General features: G+C 36.3%; 1 protein-coding gene across 2 annotated transcripts; it reads right to left on the bottom strand.

The window, feature by feature from the left end:
• Positions 1–9,328: 9,328 nt before the first annotated feature.
• Positions 9,329–16,891, bottom strand: barx1 (BARX homeobox 1). Of its 2 annotated transcripts, none has more exons than XM_037783731.1 (4): positions 16,168–16,869; positions 12,994–13,294; positions 11,905–11,989; positions 9,329–9,884 (listed from the first exon to the last, which is right to left on the bottom strand). In XM_037783731.1, the coding sequence occupies exons 1-4, from the start codon at positions 16,382–16,384 to the stop codon at positions 9,714–9,716; spliced, it is 774 nt and encodes a 257-aa protein (XP_037639659.1). In that variant the 5' UTR covers positions 16,385–16,869; the 3' UTR covers positions 9,329–9,713. The 2 variants fall into 2 exon arrangements, with proteins under 2 accessions (XP_037639659.1, XP_037639738.1); XM_037783810.1 differs by having other exon boundaries at positions 9,710–9,884; positions 11,905–11,984; positions 16,168–16,891.
• Between the last annotated feature and the right edge of the window lie 5,660 nt (positions 16,892–22,551).

Here is a 22,551-nt window from a genome sequence, read left to right as displayed (position 1 = left end):
TCTCCAGCATCACCAGTGGTAGTTAAAGGGACTGTTTGTAACTTCTTCCAGGTATAAATCCTTGCTGGTCGGTGTCTCATGGTCTCTCGTGTGTCTCCGCTGTTCAGACTCAGACTCCAACACAAACTCCAGTGAAGCACCAAAACCTCTTGGTTGTATCTAGTGAAGCTGTTAAACAGTGTTGGCCGCGGTCGGAGGACGCGGGGGAGACCGTAGCTTTGGTCTCCAGGACCGGAGTCTCTGCTCCTCTGCTCCTCTGCTCCTCTGCCTGCCTTCACTCACACACCACGCTCCTTCTCTCTCTCTCTCTCTCCACCTCTCACGTGCATGCTGCTCACTCCACACTGCAGAAGAGTTAGTTTAGCTCTGAGAATATCTAGTGAATGTTCAGTGGACGTTTGTGCAGAAATAACTGCTGCAGCTCCTCCAGACCAACAGAGGTTTCCCGTGTCTTGTGAAGTGACGGGGCTCCGCAGAGAGAAACGTTATCGTCTCCCACCAAAACTCCGGCGTCTCCCCCGTTCCCTCCGGCCGCGGTCGGGAGGCTGAGGCGGGAAAAGCCAACACTATGATCAGCATTGATTCATGGAGAGACCTTGGTCTGGTCAGCTAACATTACTGCCAAGCAGCTGAAATATAAAGTGATATTGTGCTTTTAGCTGACGTGTGTCTCCTCACTGTGTTGAGTGATGCTCCTTCATGTCTATGTAGAGCGAGCACAAGCGCCAGCAACAGGACGCTGACTTTAGTTGACTTAACGGACACAGGTGAAGCTGTTAACAAGACATTATGATTCTTACTAACAGACCCTTTAAAAAAGTTAACTTGAACCAACGGGACCAGATTAGCCGACCCCCACGCCGCTGGAGACGACTGCAGGAGGAGGAGACGGCTGGCTAATGTTTGCTCTCCTCCCGGTGAAGTCGTCTTCTAGCGTCGAGGAGTGAGGCAGAGGGAGCGTGACCCGGCGCTGTCCTCTGTTGGACTCATTTCCTGTAGCGTGGAGGAATTAGCTAACTAGCCAGTCGCTAAATGAGTAACAACTTAATGCTTCATCCTCACACTCTGGTCACAGCGTAGGAAAGCACCGTGCTATCACCACATTTTCTGTGTTTCATGACAGCGTGGTGGAATCAGCGAGCTAAGCTAGCTAAGCAGCCAGCTGTCCGACCAGCGGGCCGGTGGCCAACGGCAGCGCTGTAAAGATAAATTGAGGGCGTATAAATCTTTGGATGTCTATAGTTAACTATCCTTCAGTAAAGTCAGTCAGAAAGAGAGTCGGACAATATCGGAGAAGCGTTTCAGAGACGGAGAGAAAGGGTTGCTGATAGATTCTAACGACTGCTGTTAGAAACTATTAGCAACATTCACTTCTCTGATATTGTAGCTCGCTAGAGCCTCCAATCACAGTTAGTCATCTCTAATGTCTGTGATATCTGGATTCTGGCAGCCAACAACACAGCAAGAGGACATTTAAGATGTGTAACTTCAACCCACTGCTAGCGTTAGCCTCCAGCTAACACCGTGACCTCATCATGACATCATGATGAGGTCAAGGTGATGTCATTATGAGGTCAAGGTGATGTCATGATGAGGTCATAATGACATCATCAAGACGTCATCATGACATCACCTTGACCTCATCATGACATCATCAAGACCTCATCATGACATCACCGTGACCTCATAATGACATCATGACATCATCATGACGTCATCAGGACCTCATCATGACATCATCATGACGTCATCATGACAACATCATGACATCATCATGATGTCATCATGACAACATCATGACATTATCATGACATCATCATGACGACATCATGACCTCATCATGACGTCATCATGACCTCATCATGATATCATCAGGACCTCATCATGACATCATCATGACGACATCATGACCTCATCATGACCTCATCATGACATCATCATGACCTCATCATGACGTCGACACTAAAAGGGTCTATTATTTCTGGACTCTTTTATCAACCTCAGCTCTGTTGTTTAGGTCAACCCATCATTAATCTGCAGATGATGATTAAACCTATAGACATAAATTTGACATTCATGGGCGAGGACTGATTAGCCATTTGCTTGGATGATGATGATGATGATGGTGGTGAGGATGGTGTGTGTGTGTGTGTGTGTGTGTGTGTGTGTGTGTGTGTGTGTGTGTGTGTGTGTGCGTGTGCGTGTGTGCGTGCGGATCTTTAAGTGAAACTGAGACCTGTTATAGGAGACCTCCACCACGTAGAAAGAGGTGCACTTTGAAAAAAAGGAGGGAGGTATTTCGGATGATTAGCAGGAATTTTAAGAATCTGGATTCTATAATTTGACCAGAGGAGCCAGTAGAAATGAATAAAGAGAGTTTATTACCGCACTTCAACTGGATGAAACTTATATAAATATTATGAACTCATAATTTAGAGGGTTATTTTATGCTGCTTTTTTCATCATAATGAGAATTCCTCACTGTATGTGCATTATAACCAAGAAAAAAAAGATAATAATGAGCCTCCACCTCCCTGATGGTCGCAGGTCTTTGAAACTTTAAGTGTAATGTGTGTGGCTGCAGACTAAAACTATGGAAGTTTGTGTGTTACATTTAGTATGTAAGACGTGTTTTTGCTTTAAAGTGAAGGATCTGAGCTTTGTTCTTTTGTTTAGAGCACTTTTAGCTGACGTTTACCACGTTATGACCTCTAGCTGCTTCAAGGACAACACTTTAACCTTCAAGGTCATCGGGCTCATAATGAAGCAGCTGGTGGAAAAACAGACGGCAGCAAAAATGCAGAAAGACACATGTTGCACTGCCAAGTCTGAAACATTTAAAGCCGTTTGTTTCACACAGCAGAGAGAGTTTTAACAAACATTGAATTGTTTTCTGATGTTTTCCAGACTGATGTCAGATTCCTGATTGATTGGTGATTATAGATCATTTAATGCCATTTACTGAATTACATTACGTGCTATAAAAACACAGATGTTTTCAGCCTCTTGATTTGGAATAATTATATCATGATTTTGTTTACAAAGTACGAATGAAACATTTGCATTAATGCTATATTTACAAAATATAAAATAATTAAGCAAATGTCATATTAATATGAATAGTATATATGAATATATATATATTAATTATCAATCTTTTTATTTTATTTTATTTTACATACACTGTCCTGAAGAAAGTAGAACGAGTAGAAGAGAATGGATGCTGCTTTAGTGTTTTTTATTGTTTGTTTTTTTAAATATATATATCAATTATCAATCTTTTTATAAAATTTTATTTTACATACACTGTCCTGAAGAAAGTAGAAAGAGATGGATGCTGCTTTAGTGTTTATTGATGTGTATGTGCATGCTGCAAATATGAGTATTGATTTTCATAATACTATTATTCAGTGGGTTCTATTTCCCATCGTATGTTCTGCATTTTATGTATTCTATTTCATCTTATTTTAATTTTTTTTATCTTATTTTATTTTTTTCAAGTGTGTTTTATTTTCCCATCTTACTATATATTTATTAATTTGAGCTTTTTATCCCTGTTTTTATGTTTATTTTATGTCTGTTTTCTCTTATTGTACAGCACAAATACATTTTTAATTAATTATTATTATCATCATTATTATTATTATTATTATTGTTATTACAAGCTTTAGCACAATGGCAGGCAACTATGGCCTGATGGAAAACATCGTTATTGTTTTATTACAACAGTCATTTACTATTTTGATTTTTAACAGAACAAACATGTTTGTCGTGTTGTTGTGAGGCAGATTGGGGGGAAAGAGAGATGTTAGCAATTTAATAATAATAATAATAATAATAATAATAATGTCCACAGCCATGCTTTGATTTAAGTAATACAGTTTTCTAATAATACTTATTATTATTAATAATAATAATGTCTACAGCAATGCTTTAATTGAAGTTATAGAGTTTTCTAATTGGTATTAAAGGTCCATTAGTCTACATGTTATATTGGCATTATTATATTTACAGTGTTACAGCAGATATATATTATATATTATATATTCATAGTGCTTGGTGTTTGTGTTTCAGCAGAGACATGAAAACTCAATTTTTATTTTATTTTTGATCATTTCTATTTTTCCACTAGTTGCTTTAATATTTACGTGTGTTCCGTTTTCAGCTCATTTTAAATCTTTAAATCAGATATTAAAGTTTCAATGAGATGCTTCATCTCGTACAGCTGCATCTGTTTTCTTCATTTATACATTTACATTTGTGCGTTTTATAATTTAATGAAAAGCGACTAAACCTGTTAAATGAAACGAGCCTGAGAGGAGCTGAGATCTATAGACATGGAGACAAAACCAGACTGAGCTGAGATATATATATATATATATATATGTATATGGAGATCTGGAGACTAATGTTAAGCACTCAGACTGTGTGACATTCAGAGGAGTGTTTTTACGCAGCGAGCGCAACATAATTACAATGTTTCATTATTTCCCTTCATCAGAAATCTGAGTATCGATATTAACCTCATTATCAATAATAATATTCACATGAAAAGAAAAGTTAAAGCGCGCTGAGGACTTTATTAAAGATATTAATATTAATGCGCTGGAGCCTTTCTAGTAATCTGATTTAAATGACCTTCAGGAGTATAACAGTATAACAGTGGGCTTTAGGTGATGTTCATTTTCTATTATTTTTCTTTTCTTTGGCTTTTGAATGTACTTTCAATTCAATTCTATTTTATATAGCGTCAAAACAGCAGAAGTTATCTCAAGACGCTTTATCTATAGAGCAGGTCTATGACCGGACACCATAGTACCAGTACTTGAATTGTGATTACTATTTGGCCTTTTATAATGCTCATCATAACAGTCTTTTACTCATGGATTTGATCTTGGTCTCTGTCTGTGGATATGTGAGATTTTGTTGACCTTTTTTTATTCTGTTTTTATTCTGCCTATGTCTGTAAAGCTCTTTGGTCAGCTCATGTTGTTTTAAATGTGCTATAGAAATACATTTGACTTGACTTAATATATTCCAGAAAAAAAAAAGAAAGTAGACTATAATATAGAAACATTATAATAAAAACTACGATATAACTATAACAAATATATAATTTAGTGTGGAAATGTGATTTTTGTTACTTCAGAGTGTTTTTAAGAAGAAAAGTGTTCCTATAATTACACCGTCGGTCCGCGTTTATTATCGCTGATGTTGAAGCGTCTCGTGGCTTCACGCGCTCTGGAGCGGCTGGATCTGGAGGTTTATTATGAGGATCATATGTATAATAATATATATAAGAGGAGGCCTGTGTATGGAACCATAACCCTCCTTCCTACCTACATATTTAACACAGCGAGAATAAACTATTTCTTCTCAAAACCTTATTAGTTATGTAATTAATGTCATCTAAAGAAAAAAAAAACACGTTATTATTCTAGGAAACAGAAAGTTAGAGATAATTTGACTCAGACAGTTTCTCTCTCTGGGCCATACGGACACTGAACAAACAATACATCTGTGCAATATTAATACACTGAATGGGAAATACATTTATCTGTGCAATATATCCTTTGATGCAATATATATACACCTCAAGGGAAACTACCTTTGTTTGCGTTTCATTTATTACATCTACTTTACCTGTTTTACAATTACCTCTGTTTACATTACATCTATTTTTATATTTTATACTTCTAGTGTTCTGTTTATATTTATTTATTACATCTACTTTACCTGTTTTATTTGCTTTATAACTGTGTGTTTTTTACCTGTTATATGTTTTATCTGCCTCGTTTAGTATTTGTTTTAAAGCACTGACCAGAAGTGGAAACTGTGAATCTCGTTTTATTTAATACGATGACAATAAAGCTTTCTATTCTATTCTAACGTTAAAGATAATTTGCATATTGCGTAAAAAAACAATTATTATTCTAGGAAACAGAAAGTTAGAGATCTGCAGGAGGCGACCTGACGTTAAGGAGGAAGCATGTAAATCATATTACCATATATTACCCCCCTTTTTATTTTCTATTACCTTATTGGTCGATGTCATTATTATTACTATACTTGATGGGTTTGTCTGTAAGCTCATTTACCTAAAAGTTGGTTTATAGACTGATGTAATTACAAAAACAGTGGATTGCATATATATATGATATATATATATATATCATATATATATGAATAAATGAAAACAGCGTTGAAAAAAAGAAAATTAAAATATAAAAAAAGGAAACAGAAAGTTAGAGATAATTTGCATATTGCGTAAAATGAAAATAGACAGAGCTCATGGAAATGTGTGTTTCTCCTTCACAAAGACTGACTGACTACAACCTGATACAAACATTAAAGCAAACATTAAAGCAAACAGCTGAGTTGTGAGCTTTTCACTGCTTTGGTATTTTTTAATAACCTCATGGAGTCTCTAAATAAAATACACAAAACTGATCTCCTCTCCTCGATTTTAACGAGCTACTAAAATCACATGAAAGCTGAACTGAACAGTAAAGTGATCCACTAAGAATGTTTCGGCCGCATTTATTACTCTCAATATGTCCACAATCTTTAGGTTGATAATAAATAATAATCAATAATCAATCAGCTGCGCGCAGAAAGTTATCGGATCGTCGCAGCGTCGATAATAAATCTGTTTCTGATCGATATCATCTCACCATCATCATCATCATCATCCGATCAGATGTTAAGGTTCAATGTAAAGAAAAACAAACTGCAGTGTGACTCGATTAAAACCGCATCGAGTTCTTTAAGAGAATATTAAAGCAACTAGTGAACAAATAGAAATGATCAATAAATCAAATACAAATTGAGTTTTCATGTCTCTGCTGAAACACAAACACGAAGCACTATGAATATATAATATATAATATATAATATATATCTGCTGTAACACTGTAAATATAATAATGCCAATATAACATGTAGACTAATGGGCCTTTAATACCAATTAGTAAACTGTATAACTTCAATTAAAGCATTGCTATGGACATTATTATTATTATTAATATTATTATTGATTATTATTAGAACTGTATAACTTAAATTAAAGCATGGCTGTAGACATTATTATTATTATTATTATTATTATTAATAATTATTTATTATTATAAAACTGTATAACTTCAATTAAAGCATGGCTGTGGACATTATTATTATTAATATTCATTTTATAATAATTGTTATTGTTATTGATTATTATTATAAAACTGTAAACATTAAATTAAAACATGGCTGTGGAAATTATTAATATTAATTATTATTATATTAAATCTATCTTCTTCACAGCAGGAAAATTAAAAAAATATTTTTTAGAATAATTTGAGGGAAAGAAAAATCATTTCTTCACTTTGTGTTTTTCATTAGATGAGTCAGCAGCATCACTTCCTCTTCATCTCTCTTTCTCTCATACAACAACACAACAAGCAGTAATTCATGTGTGAATCCACATCTTGACAAGAAACTCATGTTTCCTGTTAAATCACATTATGAGGACGTTAAACCTAAAATAATCTTTTAATAAAAATACGTTTAATATAATATAATATAATATCCTGCTTTAATATCTCTCACACACACTGTTAGTATTTAATGTGTGGGCAGCGATCAGTGTTTATAACCATATTAGGCCCTGATCCATGTGGACATGATTGACTGATGAACCTGTAATCTATCATCATCATCATCATCACCTGTACTGTAGGGGAGAGCGGGGTCGGTAGTGCCGTTTTAGTTAAAAGTTATAAATGAACTAACCTGTTCACCATCAGCCTCACCTTCCTCACTTTCAACTGCAACTAACCATTATTTCCACTGTCGATTAATCTGTCGATTAATTTCTCGATTAATCGATTAGTTATTCAAATGGTGAAAAATATCGATCGGTGTTTCCCAAAGCAACAAGATGACGTCCTCTAATGTCCACAACTCAGATATATTCAGTTCACTGTCACAGAGGAGGAAAGAAACCAGAAAATATTCACATTTTAGAATCTGCAATTTTGACTTTTCTTTTCTTAGAAAATGACTCAAAGCGATTAATCGATTATCAGAGTAGTGGGAGATTCATTTCATTGTTGACGACTGATGGATTAATTGTTGCAGATCTACTTCAAAGTGGAAACCTTCTGGCTTTATTCCTCATTTTATTCACAGTTCTGAAAATATAATTGTTTGGCTCTTTAGCTATTTTTCTTCTACCGTTCTGTTTTTAGTTATGCCACATAAAAAAAAGCATATTGTTCACGACATGTTGTTCTCAGTTGATGCTCGTGTTAGCTGTTAGCAGAGGAGTCCAAAGTGTGTCCCCTCTCTCTGGGACGGTTGGGATAGTAGTATTAGTTATAGTTCCTACAAATGAACAAAAAGCAGACAAAGGACTTTCCTAATTGAATAACACCCACATATCAGTAATTTATGAAAATATAATAATTTTACAAATGATTGACGTTGTAAATATTCAAGTTTAGACTGCAATTTTTTCAATTTAAATTATTAATTTTTTTAAATCCCAGAACAAAGTGTCCAAACGGCACAGTCGCACGAAAAAGGCGTATGAATTACACAATAAAATCTGAATATATTAAACCAAAACTATCGACATGGCTACTGCAGATACCACTACAGAGGGAAGTCAGAAAAAATATGTGTTTTTGTGTTCTGGACAAATTGTAACTATAATTTTGGGATGTTCTGGTGCCGCCCGGTCGCACCAAAAAGGCGTATTAATGACACGATAATTCACAGGGCATTGAGTGTGCAATAAGAACGCTGTTTTTGTTTTTGTCGTGTCAGTTGTACGCCATTTGCGTAAATATGCTACGCTCAGAGCTGGTGTAGTGACGTAGAATAAAAAGAGAGAGAGACTGCTGATGGTGGATAAGAAGGGGAGGTGGAAGGGTCCAACAAACACAGGACGTCCGGCGTTCGTATCCCAAAGTGTTGTTGAGTTATTTTGAAGTTACGTTTGTGACGTGTTTTCCGTACTTATGTTACGTTGTTAGCGTACGCATTTTACTTACTTGTTTTAATGATGTTTGTCCTAAACCTAACTGTTTTTTTTGCCTAAACATAACTTTGGACATTACGAAGACGTTTGTTGCATGGTGTACAAATGACATGCAAAATGACCTTGTGATGTCATGCTGTTTATTCCCCGGTAAGCGGAATTATTGGAAAATGCACTCCTTGTACATTTAACAAAAGTGTGGCTTTCCCGTTTGTGTTTGGCTCTAAAAAACGTGATAAATCGTCAGCAGACACGTGAATCTGTTTTCTAGTCTGCGTCCTTCATAATAAACAGAGAACCGTATTAGTGAAAATATATTTAATAATTAAACATAGCATAGTTACACAAAGGGAATGCAAAACCAGATGAGTGAGAGTGGATCCTTAGAGAATATAAAGGGGTTAGACCTACTGCAAAGGTTTGAGCTCCCTCCTCAACAGCAGCAAGTTCATCATGAGGGGGGGGGGGACGCCCGGTGGGACTACGACAAAAACACACTGGAGGACGTCGTGTGGCGCGTTCAGTTCAGGCTTCAAGTCTGTGGAGTCTCTGCACCAGACGGTCCAGCTTCAGGAGCATCAGCACCTCCTCTTCGGGGAGTCTGGCTCCATCCGGAAGATAACGGTGTCCCAGAGGCTCCGTGTGCACGTACAGAGCCAGAGAGTCTGCAGGACGGTACGGTCGGGGGTCATTCCTCCTGAGCGTTCTCTGAGTGGGAGCCGGAGCCTTCTTCGGACTGGCGGTCGGTGTCGGCGGCGGTCCGTTCCTGCTCAGAGAGCTGCTCGCTGCTGGGGATGGAGTTCTTCTTCGGGCGGCCTTTTGGTTTAGTGGGCGACTCCAGACCTCCTCCCTGCAACACCTGCAGGTCCAACATCAGCAGAGAAAACAGCTGTTAGACTACAGACAAGTTAAGATAGAAAAGAAGGGTGACCTATGACCTCAAGTCATCACACTAGAGATGCAACCATTAATCAACCATTTTGTCTGCTCTCTGTTGATCTGTAACGAGGTAGGAACTATAAACAATAATGTCCCAGGGCGACAGACACACTTAGGACACCTGTACCCAGGGAGACAGACACACTTAGGACACCTGTACACAGGGCGACAGACACACTTAGGACACCTGTACACAGGGCGACAGACACACTTAGGACACCTGTACCCAGGGAGACAGACACACTTAGGACACCTGTACACAGGGCGACAGACACACTTAGGACACCTGTACACAGGGCGACAGACACACTTAGGACACCTGTACCCAGGGAGACAGACACACTTAGGACACCTGTACACATGGAGACAGACACACTTAGGACACCTGTACCCAGGGAGACAGACACACTACGGACACCTGTACCCAGGGAGACAGACACACTACGGACACCTGTACACAGGGAGACAGACACACTTAGGACACCTGTACACAGGGAGACAGACACACTTAGGACATCTGTACCCAGGGAGACAGACACACTTAGGACACCTGTACACAGGGAGACAGACACACTTAGGACACTTGTACCCAGAGAGACGGACACACTTAGGACACCTGTACCCAGAGAGACAGACACACTTAGGACACCTGTACCCAGAGAGACAGACACACTTAGGACACCTGTACGAGCTCCCAACAAAACTTCACACAGCTAACAGCTAGCATCAACCGATAGGCCAGAAAAAAAGCTTTCCAACAATATGCATTTTTTTAAATGTGGCATAACTAAAAACAGAACGGTAGAAGAAAAATAACTAAAGAGCCCAAAAAATGATATTTCCAAACTGTGAATAAAATGTGAGGAATAGTCAGAAGGTCTCCACTTTGAGGTCGAGCTGCAACGTTTAATCCATCAGTCGTCAGTGATTCAATTAAATGCCAACTACTCTGATTATAGATTAATTGGTTTGAGTAATACGTAAGAAAATAAAGTCTGAATTCTCTGATTGAAGCTTCTTAAATGTGAATATTTTCTGGTTTCTTTCCTCCTCTATGACAGTAAACTGAATATCTTTGAGTTGTGGACAAAACGAGACATTTTGAGGACGTCATCTTGGGCTTTGAGAACACTGATCCACATTTTTCACCTTTTTATAGACCAAACAACTAATCAATCAATTAATCTAGAAAATAATCAACAATGTTAGTAATAATGCATCCTCAATATTGACATGCAACTTGTGCAGAGACGTGAACAAATCATCGCCCTGTGAACCAGTTTAAATGTGTGATAACAGCTCTACAACGCTGCATGTTCAGCATGTTTTACTACTGTAGACACTCAACTAGCATATGTATGAACATCTGTTCTTTGTAGTGTTTCTGCGTAGACAATATTTAGGGACTGGAACTAGTTATCTGCAATATCTGCTGGTTGTATTCTGCATTAACCATTTTGGTCTAAAGCTGCAACGATTAATCGATTAGTTGTCAAATATTAAATTAATCACAGACAATTTTGATAATGAATCGGTTTTGCTGATCGTTAGTTGCGGCTCTAGATCACACCAACACCAACACAGACAACAAATAACGTTTCAGACGGTTTATTTATGCTGTGTTTTTTTCTGAATTCTCAATAATTAACTACATTTAAAGATATGACACTTAACCTCCTAACAACGATGTGATATTCCTGCTAATAACATAAAGAACTGAGTAACACATGAAGGCCTTTACTGCCGAGTCGAGTATAATCATTCTACTGAACTACGGTTCCCATCAACATCTGTTGAAATGATACAAAGCAAAACTGTTTCCTGTTCTTTGTTTTGGTTGTTTGTATTGTTGTTGTAGGCCTGACCTCATATAACATCATCAATCATCATCATCATCATCGTCGTCATCGTCATCGTCATCATAATGAAGAATAACTTACAATTTTCTTCCACTTCATCCGTCTGTTCTGGTACCATGTTTTCACCTGCAGCTGACTGAGGCCCAGCGACTCGGCCAGATCTATTCTGTGAGCAACAAAACACATCAAATCAATAATTACTCTTCAGATCATTCACTTCAATATGTATGCAACATGTTTAAATTCTCAGCTGCTTCTCATAATAAACTGTCACATTCAAGTTGATTAACATAATAACTTATAGGGATATTTATGGCTACTTGCAAACTATTTCACTTTGCATTATAACGCCCAAAGAACTGAGTACATTTACTGACGTACTGTACTTAAGTACAGTTTTGAGGTACTTTACTTGAGTATTTCCATTTTCTTCTACTTCACTACAGCTCAGAGGGACATGTTGTACTTTTTACTGTACTACGTTTATTTGATAACTTCAGTTACTTTTCAGATTAATAATACAAAATATAATCAACAAGTAAATTATAATGTATTATTATAGGATAATACAACATGTTATTGATCCTCGGGGGTAAATTCATATGCATTTATCTTAATGCATCACTAATTATAATCTTATAATATAATGTGGATTATTCTTAAAGGGGTCATTCTACATACTTTTACTACTTTATTTAATGCCAGTAGCCTACTTTTGTACTTTAACTTAAGTACATTTTTAGATGCAGAACTTTTACTTGAAACAGAGTATTTCTACACTGTAGTATTACTACTTTTAACCTCCAGCATACCCAAAGCCACTAGATTATAATATGACCTGCCTTCAGGGAGTCTGTATATTTTTGTGAAATTAGTAGCATAATGTGTATAAATGTGTGTAATTCTATAGTTGTTCCCAGTATATTTTTAGACTCCACTGTGTATATTTCACTACTTTTACACCAACACAATGAGAGTATTTTATTACTAGCAGTGCAAAGACTGCAGAGAAATCACATTTACAGAAGTCGGCCTATAATGGAACAGTTGAAGGGAAAAAAATCAAAATAATAATAAATATTTTGTTCTAAAATAGGAACATTTTTCCTGGTGAAAACTGCAGGGTGTTGTGGTGACCCCGGTTAGAACCAAGCCAACACACAGACGCACCTATCCGGCGTGGAGAGGTACTTCTGCTTCTCGAAGCGCTTCTCCAGCCCCATCAGCTGCAGCTCGGTGAACACGGTGCGGCTCCGGCGGCCCTTCTTGCTCTTCCCTCCTCCGTCCACTCCGTGCTCCAGCTTCCCCCGGAGGTGCAGGTCCAGAGGCAGCGGCAGTGAGTGGTGAGACGCCGAGCCGATGCCGAGCTGCAGGCCTGACGCGGCGGACAGCAGCGGGGAGCCCAGCGAGCAGGACAGCGGGGACAGCGGAGACATGGGGAACTTCAGGAGGCTCTGGTCCGCTTTGAGCACTGAGGGGGGACAAAGACACACGGAGAGGTTCGATTTAGAGACTAAACTCACAACTTTAAACATGCACTATCTGCCTTTAAACATGCACTATCTGCCTTTAAACATGCACATGCACTATCTGCCTTTAAACATGCACTATCTGCCTTTAAACATGCACTATCTGCCTTTTAGCATGCACTATCTGCCCTTTAACATGCACTATCTACCTTTAACATGCACTATCTGCCTTTTAGCATGCACTATCTGCCCTTTAACATGCACTATCTACCTTTAAACATGCACTATCTACCTTTTAACATGCACTATCTGCCTTTTAACATGCACTATCTACCTTTTAACATGCAATATCTACCTTTTAACATGCACTATACATGCACTATCTACCTTTTAACATGCACTATACATGCACTATCTACCTTTAAACATGCACTATCTGCCTCTAAACATGCACTATCTACCTTTTAACATGCACTATACGTGCACTATCTACCTTTAAACATGCACTATCTACCTTTAAACATGCACTATCTACCTTTAAACATGCACTATCTACCTTTTAACATGCACTATCTACCTTTAAACATGCACAATCTACTTTTAACATGCACTATCTACCTTTTAACATCTACCTTTAAACATGCACTAACTACCTTTTAACATGCACAATCTACTTTTAACATGCACTATCTGCAACCATCTTGGACTCTAACCACTGGCACACTTTACATCCTATATACCACTTTATAGACTGAACATATGCACATACTACATGTATTTATTGACGGACTGTTCACACTATGTTCACCCATTCACTCTGTATCTTTTATATCTCTTATTGTTTTTATAATTTTTGTATACCTTCACCTCTCCTGTGTTTCACTCTGTTTGCTGATGTTGCTGCTTTGACACCTGAATTTCTTATCTTATCTTATCTTATCTTAACTAGTTTAGGTTAGTTTGGGATCAGTTCATGAAAAGTCTCCACACAAATATGTAAGAAAACAGGCCATCAGGTCAGAGTTCAGGGTTAAAGGGAGATTTATAATCTCACAACTGGTAACACATGAGGAAAAATATTAATTACATATGATGATATGAGCATTCAGTTAAAGGTTAAACTCTACAGTGAAATCCAACGAGAGGCCTTATCAACCTGAATGACCTGACACGTTAGAATAAGATATTTAACTAAATATGAGGACGTTTGGAGAAGTGGAAAAAGTATATTTCCCCAAAATGCCCTTTTTTTGTTTAATTTTTCTTTTTTTCTAAATGTAATTTGTTTTACTACTATGATTTATTTTATCTCATTTCACATGAAAAGCACCCCATGTTCTGTTTGTGTGTTCTATAATTTAACTGTAAAAAGTGGAAAAGTTGGTTCACTTCATATCTGTATCTAACTAAGTATGTTTATGTAAATGTCTGAGTAAAACCAAATAAAGAATAAGATATTTATTATCTTGTTCTGTTAAAAACACACTCTGATTTATGACTTCGTCTTTAATTGTAATTCCAGCTGATTATAGGTTATAGTCCAGATGTTTACTTCCATCAGCTCCAGTTTGTGTGTGAAAGGTTTGGTTCTGATCATCTCATGCTTTCATTTGTTTAACGATGAAATCAGGTGGTTTTATTTGAATTAAAGACGACATCATGAATCCGAATCTGTTTTTAATAGAACACGATAATAAATGTAGATATGGCCTTTTATTCTAACCTTTAGCAGCATGAACTATTGTATTTTTTAAAGGTTTTGTTAAATAGGAATATGAGTAAATATTCTCCTGATCATGTAGGATTTATTTTATTTTTTATCCGTGGAGCGCTTATTTATCCTGAAACCAGATTTTACGCACATTTTACGCGCAATATATACATATATACATATATATACATATACAGTAACTTAAAACAAATATTCGAATATTTAAGTGTATTTTTAGCCGTCATGTATTTTTCCAAATACAAATAAATAATACATTTTCTCTACTTTACAATTCAATTGAATTTATTCCAGTTATTTCCTTTATTAACTGAAACATTTACTCGATAATACCAAAGTCATATCTGACTTTTAATTAAATATAAAAAGACAAAGAAAAAAAAAAACATCCCGCAGGCGACTAAAAGTTAAAGTGTCTTTGTTAAAGTGCGAAAGACACTTTTTTAATCAGAAGAAAAATACGCTCTAGCTTTAATAATTGCAATTAAATATAATCGAAATTTTAAATCAATGTCATCATTAATAATAATAATAATAATTTATTATATCTTCAGTTCCTGCTGTGTTTCCAGCATGAAACCAGTCCTCTTTCTCTTACAATACAATTTAATTTATTCCAGTTTATCCTTTATTAAATAGACATTTACTCGATAATGTCATAAATCATATCTGACTTTTTGCTTAATTATTGCAAATTACTTGAGTCTGAAAAAGAATCCCGCATGTCACCAAAAGTTAAATTATAATAACCTTCGAAAGACACTTAAAAAAAAAATCAGGAGCAAAATACACACGCGCTGTAATATTTGCAATTAAGTAAAATCCTGATTTTGTATAATTAATTATAAGTATTCATTATATTATTATATCTTCAGTTCCTGCCGAGTTTCCAGCATGAAACCAGTCGCTTCGACTCATTCAACTTTTCTTTTCTCTCTTTTCTTTCTCTCTTTTTCTCTTTCTTTTTTTTCAATATTATATATTTTTTTTGTATATATAAATATATATACAAAAAAGAAATATATAAGTAAAAAGAAATATACACAAGTAAAAGAAATATAATTTAAAACAATAAAATAAAATAAAATAAAATCTATTTATATACACACATATATACTGTATACATATATACATTCATACTCTTACCCAGGTGGTTGTGGCTGTGGAAAGGCCTGGCTGCAGACAGCAGAGCATGAACTCCGAACTTCAGCAGCTCTCCGGCCGGAGCCGACACTTTGTGCTCCTGGTGATCAGTCAGGATCTCCTCGATCATGAAGCTCCTGTAGCGATGAGTCCTGTGGTCAGGATGAACCTCTGGAGGATAGTAATGATGCGACCCCATGTCCAGAGGATGCTGCATCATGGACACCTGAACAGACACCTGAACACACACCTGGTGCGTAAAACCGACTAATCACTCCTTCAATCAGTCCTTCAGCGGCTCCAGCCGGCTGGCATGTTCATGTTCCCGCTGCAGAACCTCTATAGTCCCGAGATCAAGACTGGATTTGAAGACTGGAGGTCAAAGTTATCCTCAAGGTCAAATACTGGACGTCTCTGCGCGTCCTCTGCAGCTTTTACGCGTCACTTCTGGACACTTCTGGTTCCTCTTCTTGGAGAAGAAATGTGGAGTAAACCTCTGAGCAGAACCTCCCGGTACCGGCCGTGCTCATGCCCTCTCCTCTCCTCTGTGTGTGTGTGTGTGTGCGTGTGTGTGTGTGTGTGTGAGGAGCGCTTCGTGAGCCGCTGAGCTGAGCTGAGCTGAGCTTGGTCACGTCGGCAGCAGCAGTGAGTTGAGGAATATAAGCTTTGGGTTTTATGAGTCTCGTCTGTAGCTCCACCTTCCTGCTGCTCGCTGACTCCACTGAGACACAAAGTTAACATGCAAAGCTTCACTCTGTCCTGGTGGATTTATATGCAAACAGGAAGAAAATCAGATGGGACACTTTAAATAGCCTGCAGGTGACTCTGCGAGGTCTACGACTTTAGTTTAAAGGTCCCATATTATGCTCATTTTCAGGTTCATACTTGTGTTTTGTGTTTCTACTAGAACATGTTTACATGCTGTAATGTTCAAAAAAACGTATTTTACTCATACTGTCAGCCTGAATATACCTGTATTTACCCTCTGCCTGAAACGCTCCGTTTTAGAGCATTTTGACAGAATTGCAACAAAATTGCAACAGAATTGCGTCGCTAGGCAACAGCTTGGGTCCATGTTCACTTCCTGTCAGCTGATGACATTCACATACACTGCAACCAGGAATAAACTGGGACACATTTGGAATGTTTACGTTTAAATTTGTGTCAGGGGTCTAAATATTGTATATTTGTGACATTACAAATGGGCAGAAATCCTGACGGCTTGTTTCAAATGCAGAGTTTCTGAATACGGGCTGTGTGTATTTCCCTTTCGATTGAGTGTTTCGATACGTTCACAGTATTTATATAACACTTAAGCCTGCTTTATAATAAAAATAAAAACATGAAAATCTCACTTTTTTCTATTATGGGACCTTTAAGATGATGATGATGATGATGCAACACAGGAAGCTGCAGGCTACAAGGTCAAATTAAAACAAACATGATTCTCTGGTCTGTGCCAAAGTCATCAATACGTTTTTATTGTTATTTTTATGATATTTTGATTTGATTATATGAGGGCATTTCATGCTTCATATGTGCATTAGGTTGTTGCATAATGTATATTTACATGTCTGTAGTTTTACACAGGAGGTTTCAGGTGGAACAATAATCAAACATCAGAATCAGAAATACTTTATTCATCCCAGTGGGGGGGGGGGGGGGGGGGGGGGGGTCGGATGTTACAGTTGCTCTTATAGGCAGTATAAGCAGAAAAAATAAGAAAAATAGAAATAAAGTGTACATAATTTACATTATATAACACAATATATGTAGAATAATATAAATAAATAAGAAAAACATGTACAAATATGTGCATCAAACACATGCAATATATAACCACTGCGTAAATAAATAAATACAAATTAAAAATATTGAGAAGTGGGATCCATTAGGTGTGTTAAATATAAATGCCAGAAATGTATAAATAATAATAATTAAATAAGACTATTTCTTGAAATGTACTAAATGTACAGTATTAATGTCAGAGTATCGCACAGTTGATTTATTGCACACATTATTGTACAGTATTCTACATGTTTATGTTTTTGTCAAGGAAATGATCAGTTTAATCTTCTTTTCTTCTACTGTTGTGTCAACATGTGTGATGATTGTCGGTAAAATGGTTTATAAATGATGCAGAATCCTTACAGATCAGACCTGAGTGAGGCGGCTCGAGGGAAAATATTTCAACTAGAGGTAAAAAAAAGAAAAAAGCACCTCTGGGATTTTTTTTCTTTGTGGTTATTTGGCCTCAAAAATTGTGAAATATCTCCCACGGCATATTTTTAGCATGTCTCAGTGCTGCTTTGAGAAAAGCTCTGGCCTTCTAACTCTGGAGCTGAAACCCTTTAAAGAACCGTTGAATGCTTTAAAGTCGGTGGTCTGTTGAGATGTTTTTAACTTTTTAAATCTCATTTTGTTGAAGCTTTTTATTCAAATACTACAACTATAAACAACAGACTTAACAAACTTTAACAGGAGAATTTGGGGATTAGATATCGATCAACGTTTCAAAACGTTGTCTGAGCTCGTGATAGAATAGAGAGCAGTTCTGTATGTAAAATCACAAATCCTCCAACAGAATGTTTAATGATGTGTGACACGGAGTCAGGTTTCTGAGGACAAAACAAATCTGGGGTTTAGAACAAATGAAGCCCTTTGCCATAGTCAAATGAGTTATTGGTCATAATGATCAGTGAAATGGTTCATGTGAATCGTAATTAATTACTAGTCATAATGTTTCTGTAAAAGATCTGTTTCCTCCATCTCACAGGCCACCAGGCAGTCTGCCAAGTCAATCAGATGTTTTGACTGAAAGTGTGAAAAACTCATCTCCTCCTCAGGAACAAGCAGTGAGGTAAATAATGGATTTAATCAAGTTGTTCAAATGTTGTGTTTTCACCTCCAGCTGCTTTCTTTGAACATTATCTTCCTCTGGTGGTCACTTCTGAGATTGCAAGGAGAGTCCCAGCCACTCTTTGTTTCAGTGCTTCATCCACTCACCAAACTGAGATCCACAGATTCTTCCTTTAGCTCATGACCCTCGTTATGGTGATCCACCACCTGCAGCCAGTTACAGCCCTGTACCCTGTACCCTGTAACCTATACCCTGTACCCTATACCCTATACCCTATACCCTACTGTACCCTATACCCTGTACCCTATACCCTATACCCTATACCCTGTACCCTATACCCTACTGTACCCTATACCCTATACCCTACTGTACCCTATACCCTATACCCTGTACCCTGTACACTATACCCTATACCCTATATCCTATACCCTACTGTACCCTATACCCTATACCCTATACCCTGTACCCTATACCCTATACCCTGTACCCTATACCCTATACCCTGTACCCTATACCCTGTACCCTATACCCTATACCCTATACCCTGTACCCTATACCCTATACCCTGTACCCTATACCCTATACCCTATACCCTGTACACTATGCCCTATACCCTGTACCCTATACCCTATACCCTGTACCCTATACCCTATACCTTATACCCTATACCCTGTACCCTATACCCTGTACCCTATACCCTATACCCTGTACCCTATACCCTGTACCCTGTACCCTATACCCTATACCCTGTACCCTATACCCTGTACCCTATACCCTATACCCTACTGTACCCTATACCCTATACCCTGTACCCTATACCCTGTACCCTATACCCTATACCCTGTACACTATACCCTATACCCTGTACCCTATACCCTATACCCTGTACCCTATACCCTATACCTTATACCCTATACCCTGTACCCTATACCCTATACCCTGTACCCTATACCCTATACCCTATACCCTGTACCCTATACCCTATACCCTATACCCTATACCCTGTACCCTATACCCTATATCCTATACCCTATACCCTGTACACTATACCCTATACCCTGTACCCTATACCCTATACCCTGTACACTATACCCTATACCCTGTACCCTATACCCTGTACCCTGTACACTATACCCTATACACTATACACTATACCCTACTGTACACGATATTCAGGGTTGGGAAGGTTAAAGTATTCCGTCCCTGTCCGACCCCCAGTGGCTTATAGACTTTAGGTATTTTTTGTTAAAAACCAGAATCAGAATCGTGTTTATTTATCGTGTTATTGTTTTATATAAAATCACTACAACTGATAACATTATAGTTATAGGCTAATAATAAAATACTATATTTATTGTTTTTTTTTCATTTTGAAACAACAGAACAAACATTCACAAACGTCCCCATTAACAACATTTTCGGTACAAAGAAACTTAACAAACATAATATTAATATACAAAAAGCCATTATAGATACAGGAAAGACATACATATACAAAATAAATAAAAAGAATATACACAAGTAAAAAAATTATAATAAAAAAATATAAACGAATGGAAGAATAAAATAAAATATATTTATATATATACCTATACGCATATACAGTATATACACATACAAATATATATATATATACATATATATAAATATATATATAATCAATTAAAAATCAGTGTACAATTGAGTCATCATCGTATTCTCTCAACCATCCTCCTCCTGCTACGATACAAATATTAAAATACTGTTGAAGAATTGGAATATGTCGTTAAACGTAAATAGTTAAAGAGCCTACATAAAAGGCAACAATAAATTGTAATTTTAACAACACATTCCAATAAATCAGATCAATGTGCAGCCTTCTGATTACAGTTATACAGACATGGTTTCATGGATTATCATAATGATTCTATGATCGTCTATACAACAACAAGCTCAAATTTAAATAATAAATAATATATTAAATAATAGGTCTCTTCTGCATGATTAACTTGATATATTTTATTATTTTATTTTTAATTCTGTGAATATCTGTGTTTTGTCACCAGATCCACACAGGAAATCAACACTTATGTTCATAAAATCCAGCCTCTGTTTTTACCAAAGAAGAATTGATTCAACACCTGATTTTACTGAATACAGAAGATAAAACAGTATCTGGTGGTACTGATATATCGCTAAGCTTCCTACAGTTTTTAAATAAGGTTTTGGAAGCAAAAATGTTGATATTGTCATCAATATAGAATATTAGCAGTCTTTCAATTGTGCATTTTATACTGATATAACTTTCCTCATCATTTTAAGAAACAGCCACTAGGCAGCACCAGAGGACTTCAGGGAAAGAGAAACTCAGCAGTCGCCTTTGTTGTATCAGCCAGTTGTCACAGAGCGGTAATGTGAGTAATCTCAGACTGAGCACTGATTATTTTAAAGATTAACAAGAAATTATTTTATTTGAAAGGCATTTACCTCGGTGGGGAATTCAATCATACCCATAAACACACTCACTTTACCTTTATATACATTTACTTATGTTTATATTTATTTTATCTGCACTATTATATGCCTTAGATTATCATTACATTTACTTGTGTGATTTCCCCTTTTATATATACATACAGTATTTTATGAGCATTGTTGAAGGAACCTGAGACCAAAGAGATTTTCACTGGCAATGACTGATTTGCTGGAATTGACAAATGACAAATAAAGAATCTTGAAACTTGAACACACAAGTAAACTACGTCTATTGAGGGTAAAGAACCAATTGCATAAAATATATATATATATATATATATATATATAGTGTCATTATAAACTCAAGAGCCAGAGACTCAGTCCGTGAAAGACTTACAATATATTTTTTTAAATTAAATTTTTTATTATTATTATTATTGTTGTTGTTGTTGTTGTTGTTGTTGTTGTTGTTATTATTATTATTATTATTTTATTTATTTATTCATTCATTTATTTTAACAAAAGAACGGAAAACAAAAGTATTAGTAGTACAATTTTTATATACAATGATTTTTTATATATAGATACATATCAACACTAGAGATAATATCTATAGTATACAAAATATAAAGAATATATTAGAATACACTAATAAATATACCAGACTACTACAAGCTTAGAAAATATAAAATATGAACATAGACTAACAATAATATACTATATACAGCAGCAAAGTGTGCAATGAAATACTATATATTAGAAAAGTGTGCAAGTTACAATTTTTCTTTAAAATAAAATTAAATGAGGTAGTAAAATGAGTAAAATTTCACATGTGCAAGATTATTACAGGACTAAAACAGAATGGAGTGTTTTATCATTTATTTATTTATTTATTATTATCATTTATTATTATTATCTTTTAAAATTTTTAAACTTACAAAACCAGTATTTTTCTCTATAATAAAGCTAATTAATAATCTAAACAACCACCATAATACAATCAATAAATAAACGCACCATAATACAATAAAAACTAGACTACTACAATTAGCTTAGAAAATATAAAATATTAA

The sequence above is a fragment of the Sebastes umbrosus genome, chromosome 1, assembly GCF_015220745.1.
Source record: "Sebastes umbrosus isolate fSebUmb1 chromosome 1, fSebUmb1.pri, whole genome shotgun sequence".
NCBI classification, from domain to species: Eukaryota; Metazoa; Chordata; class Actinopteri; order Perciformes; family Sebastidae; genus Sebastes; species Sebastes umbrosus.
Note: the sequence above shows the minus strand (reverse complement) of the source record. Positions and strands in the feature narration are given on the sequence as shown.

What these genes read in the sequence shown, in the direction of transcription:
- barx1 (XM_037783731.1), bottom strand. Translation starts at nt 16,384, where the DNA reads ATGATGCAGCATCCTCTGGACATGGGGTCGCATCATTACTATCCTCCA. An exon ending in TACCTCTCCACGCCGGATAG is followed by an intron (nt 11,990 to 12,993) that starts GTGCGTCTGTGT and finishes TGTTGCTCACAG; the next exon opens with AATAGATCTGGCCGAGTCGC. An exon ending in GGATGAAGTGGAAGAAAATT is followed by an intron (nt 9,885 to 11,904) that starts GTAAGTTATTCT and finishes TTGGACCTGCAG; the next exon opens with GTGTTGCAGGGAGGAGGTCT.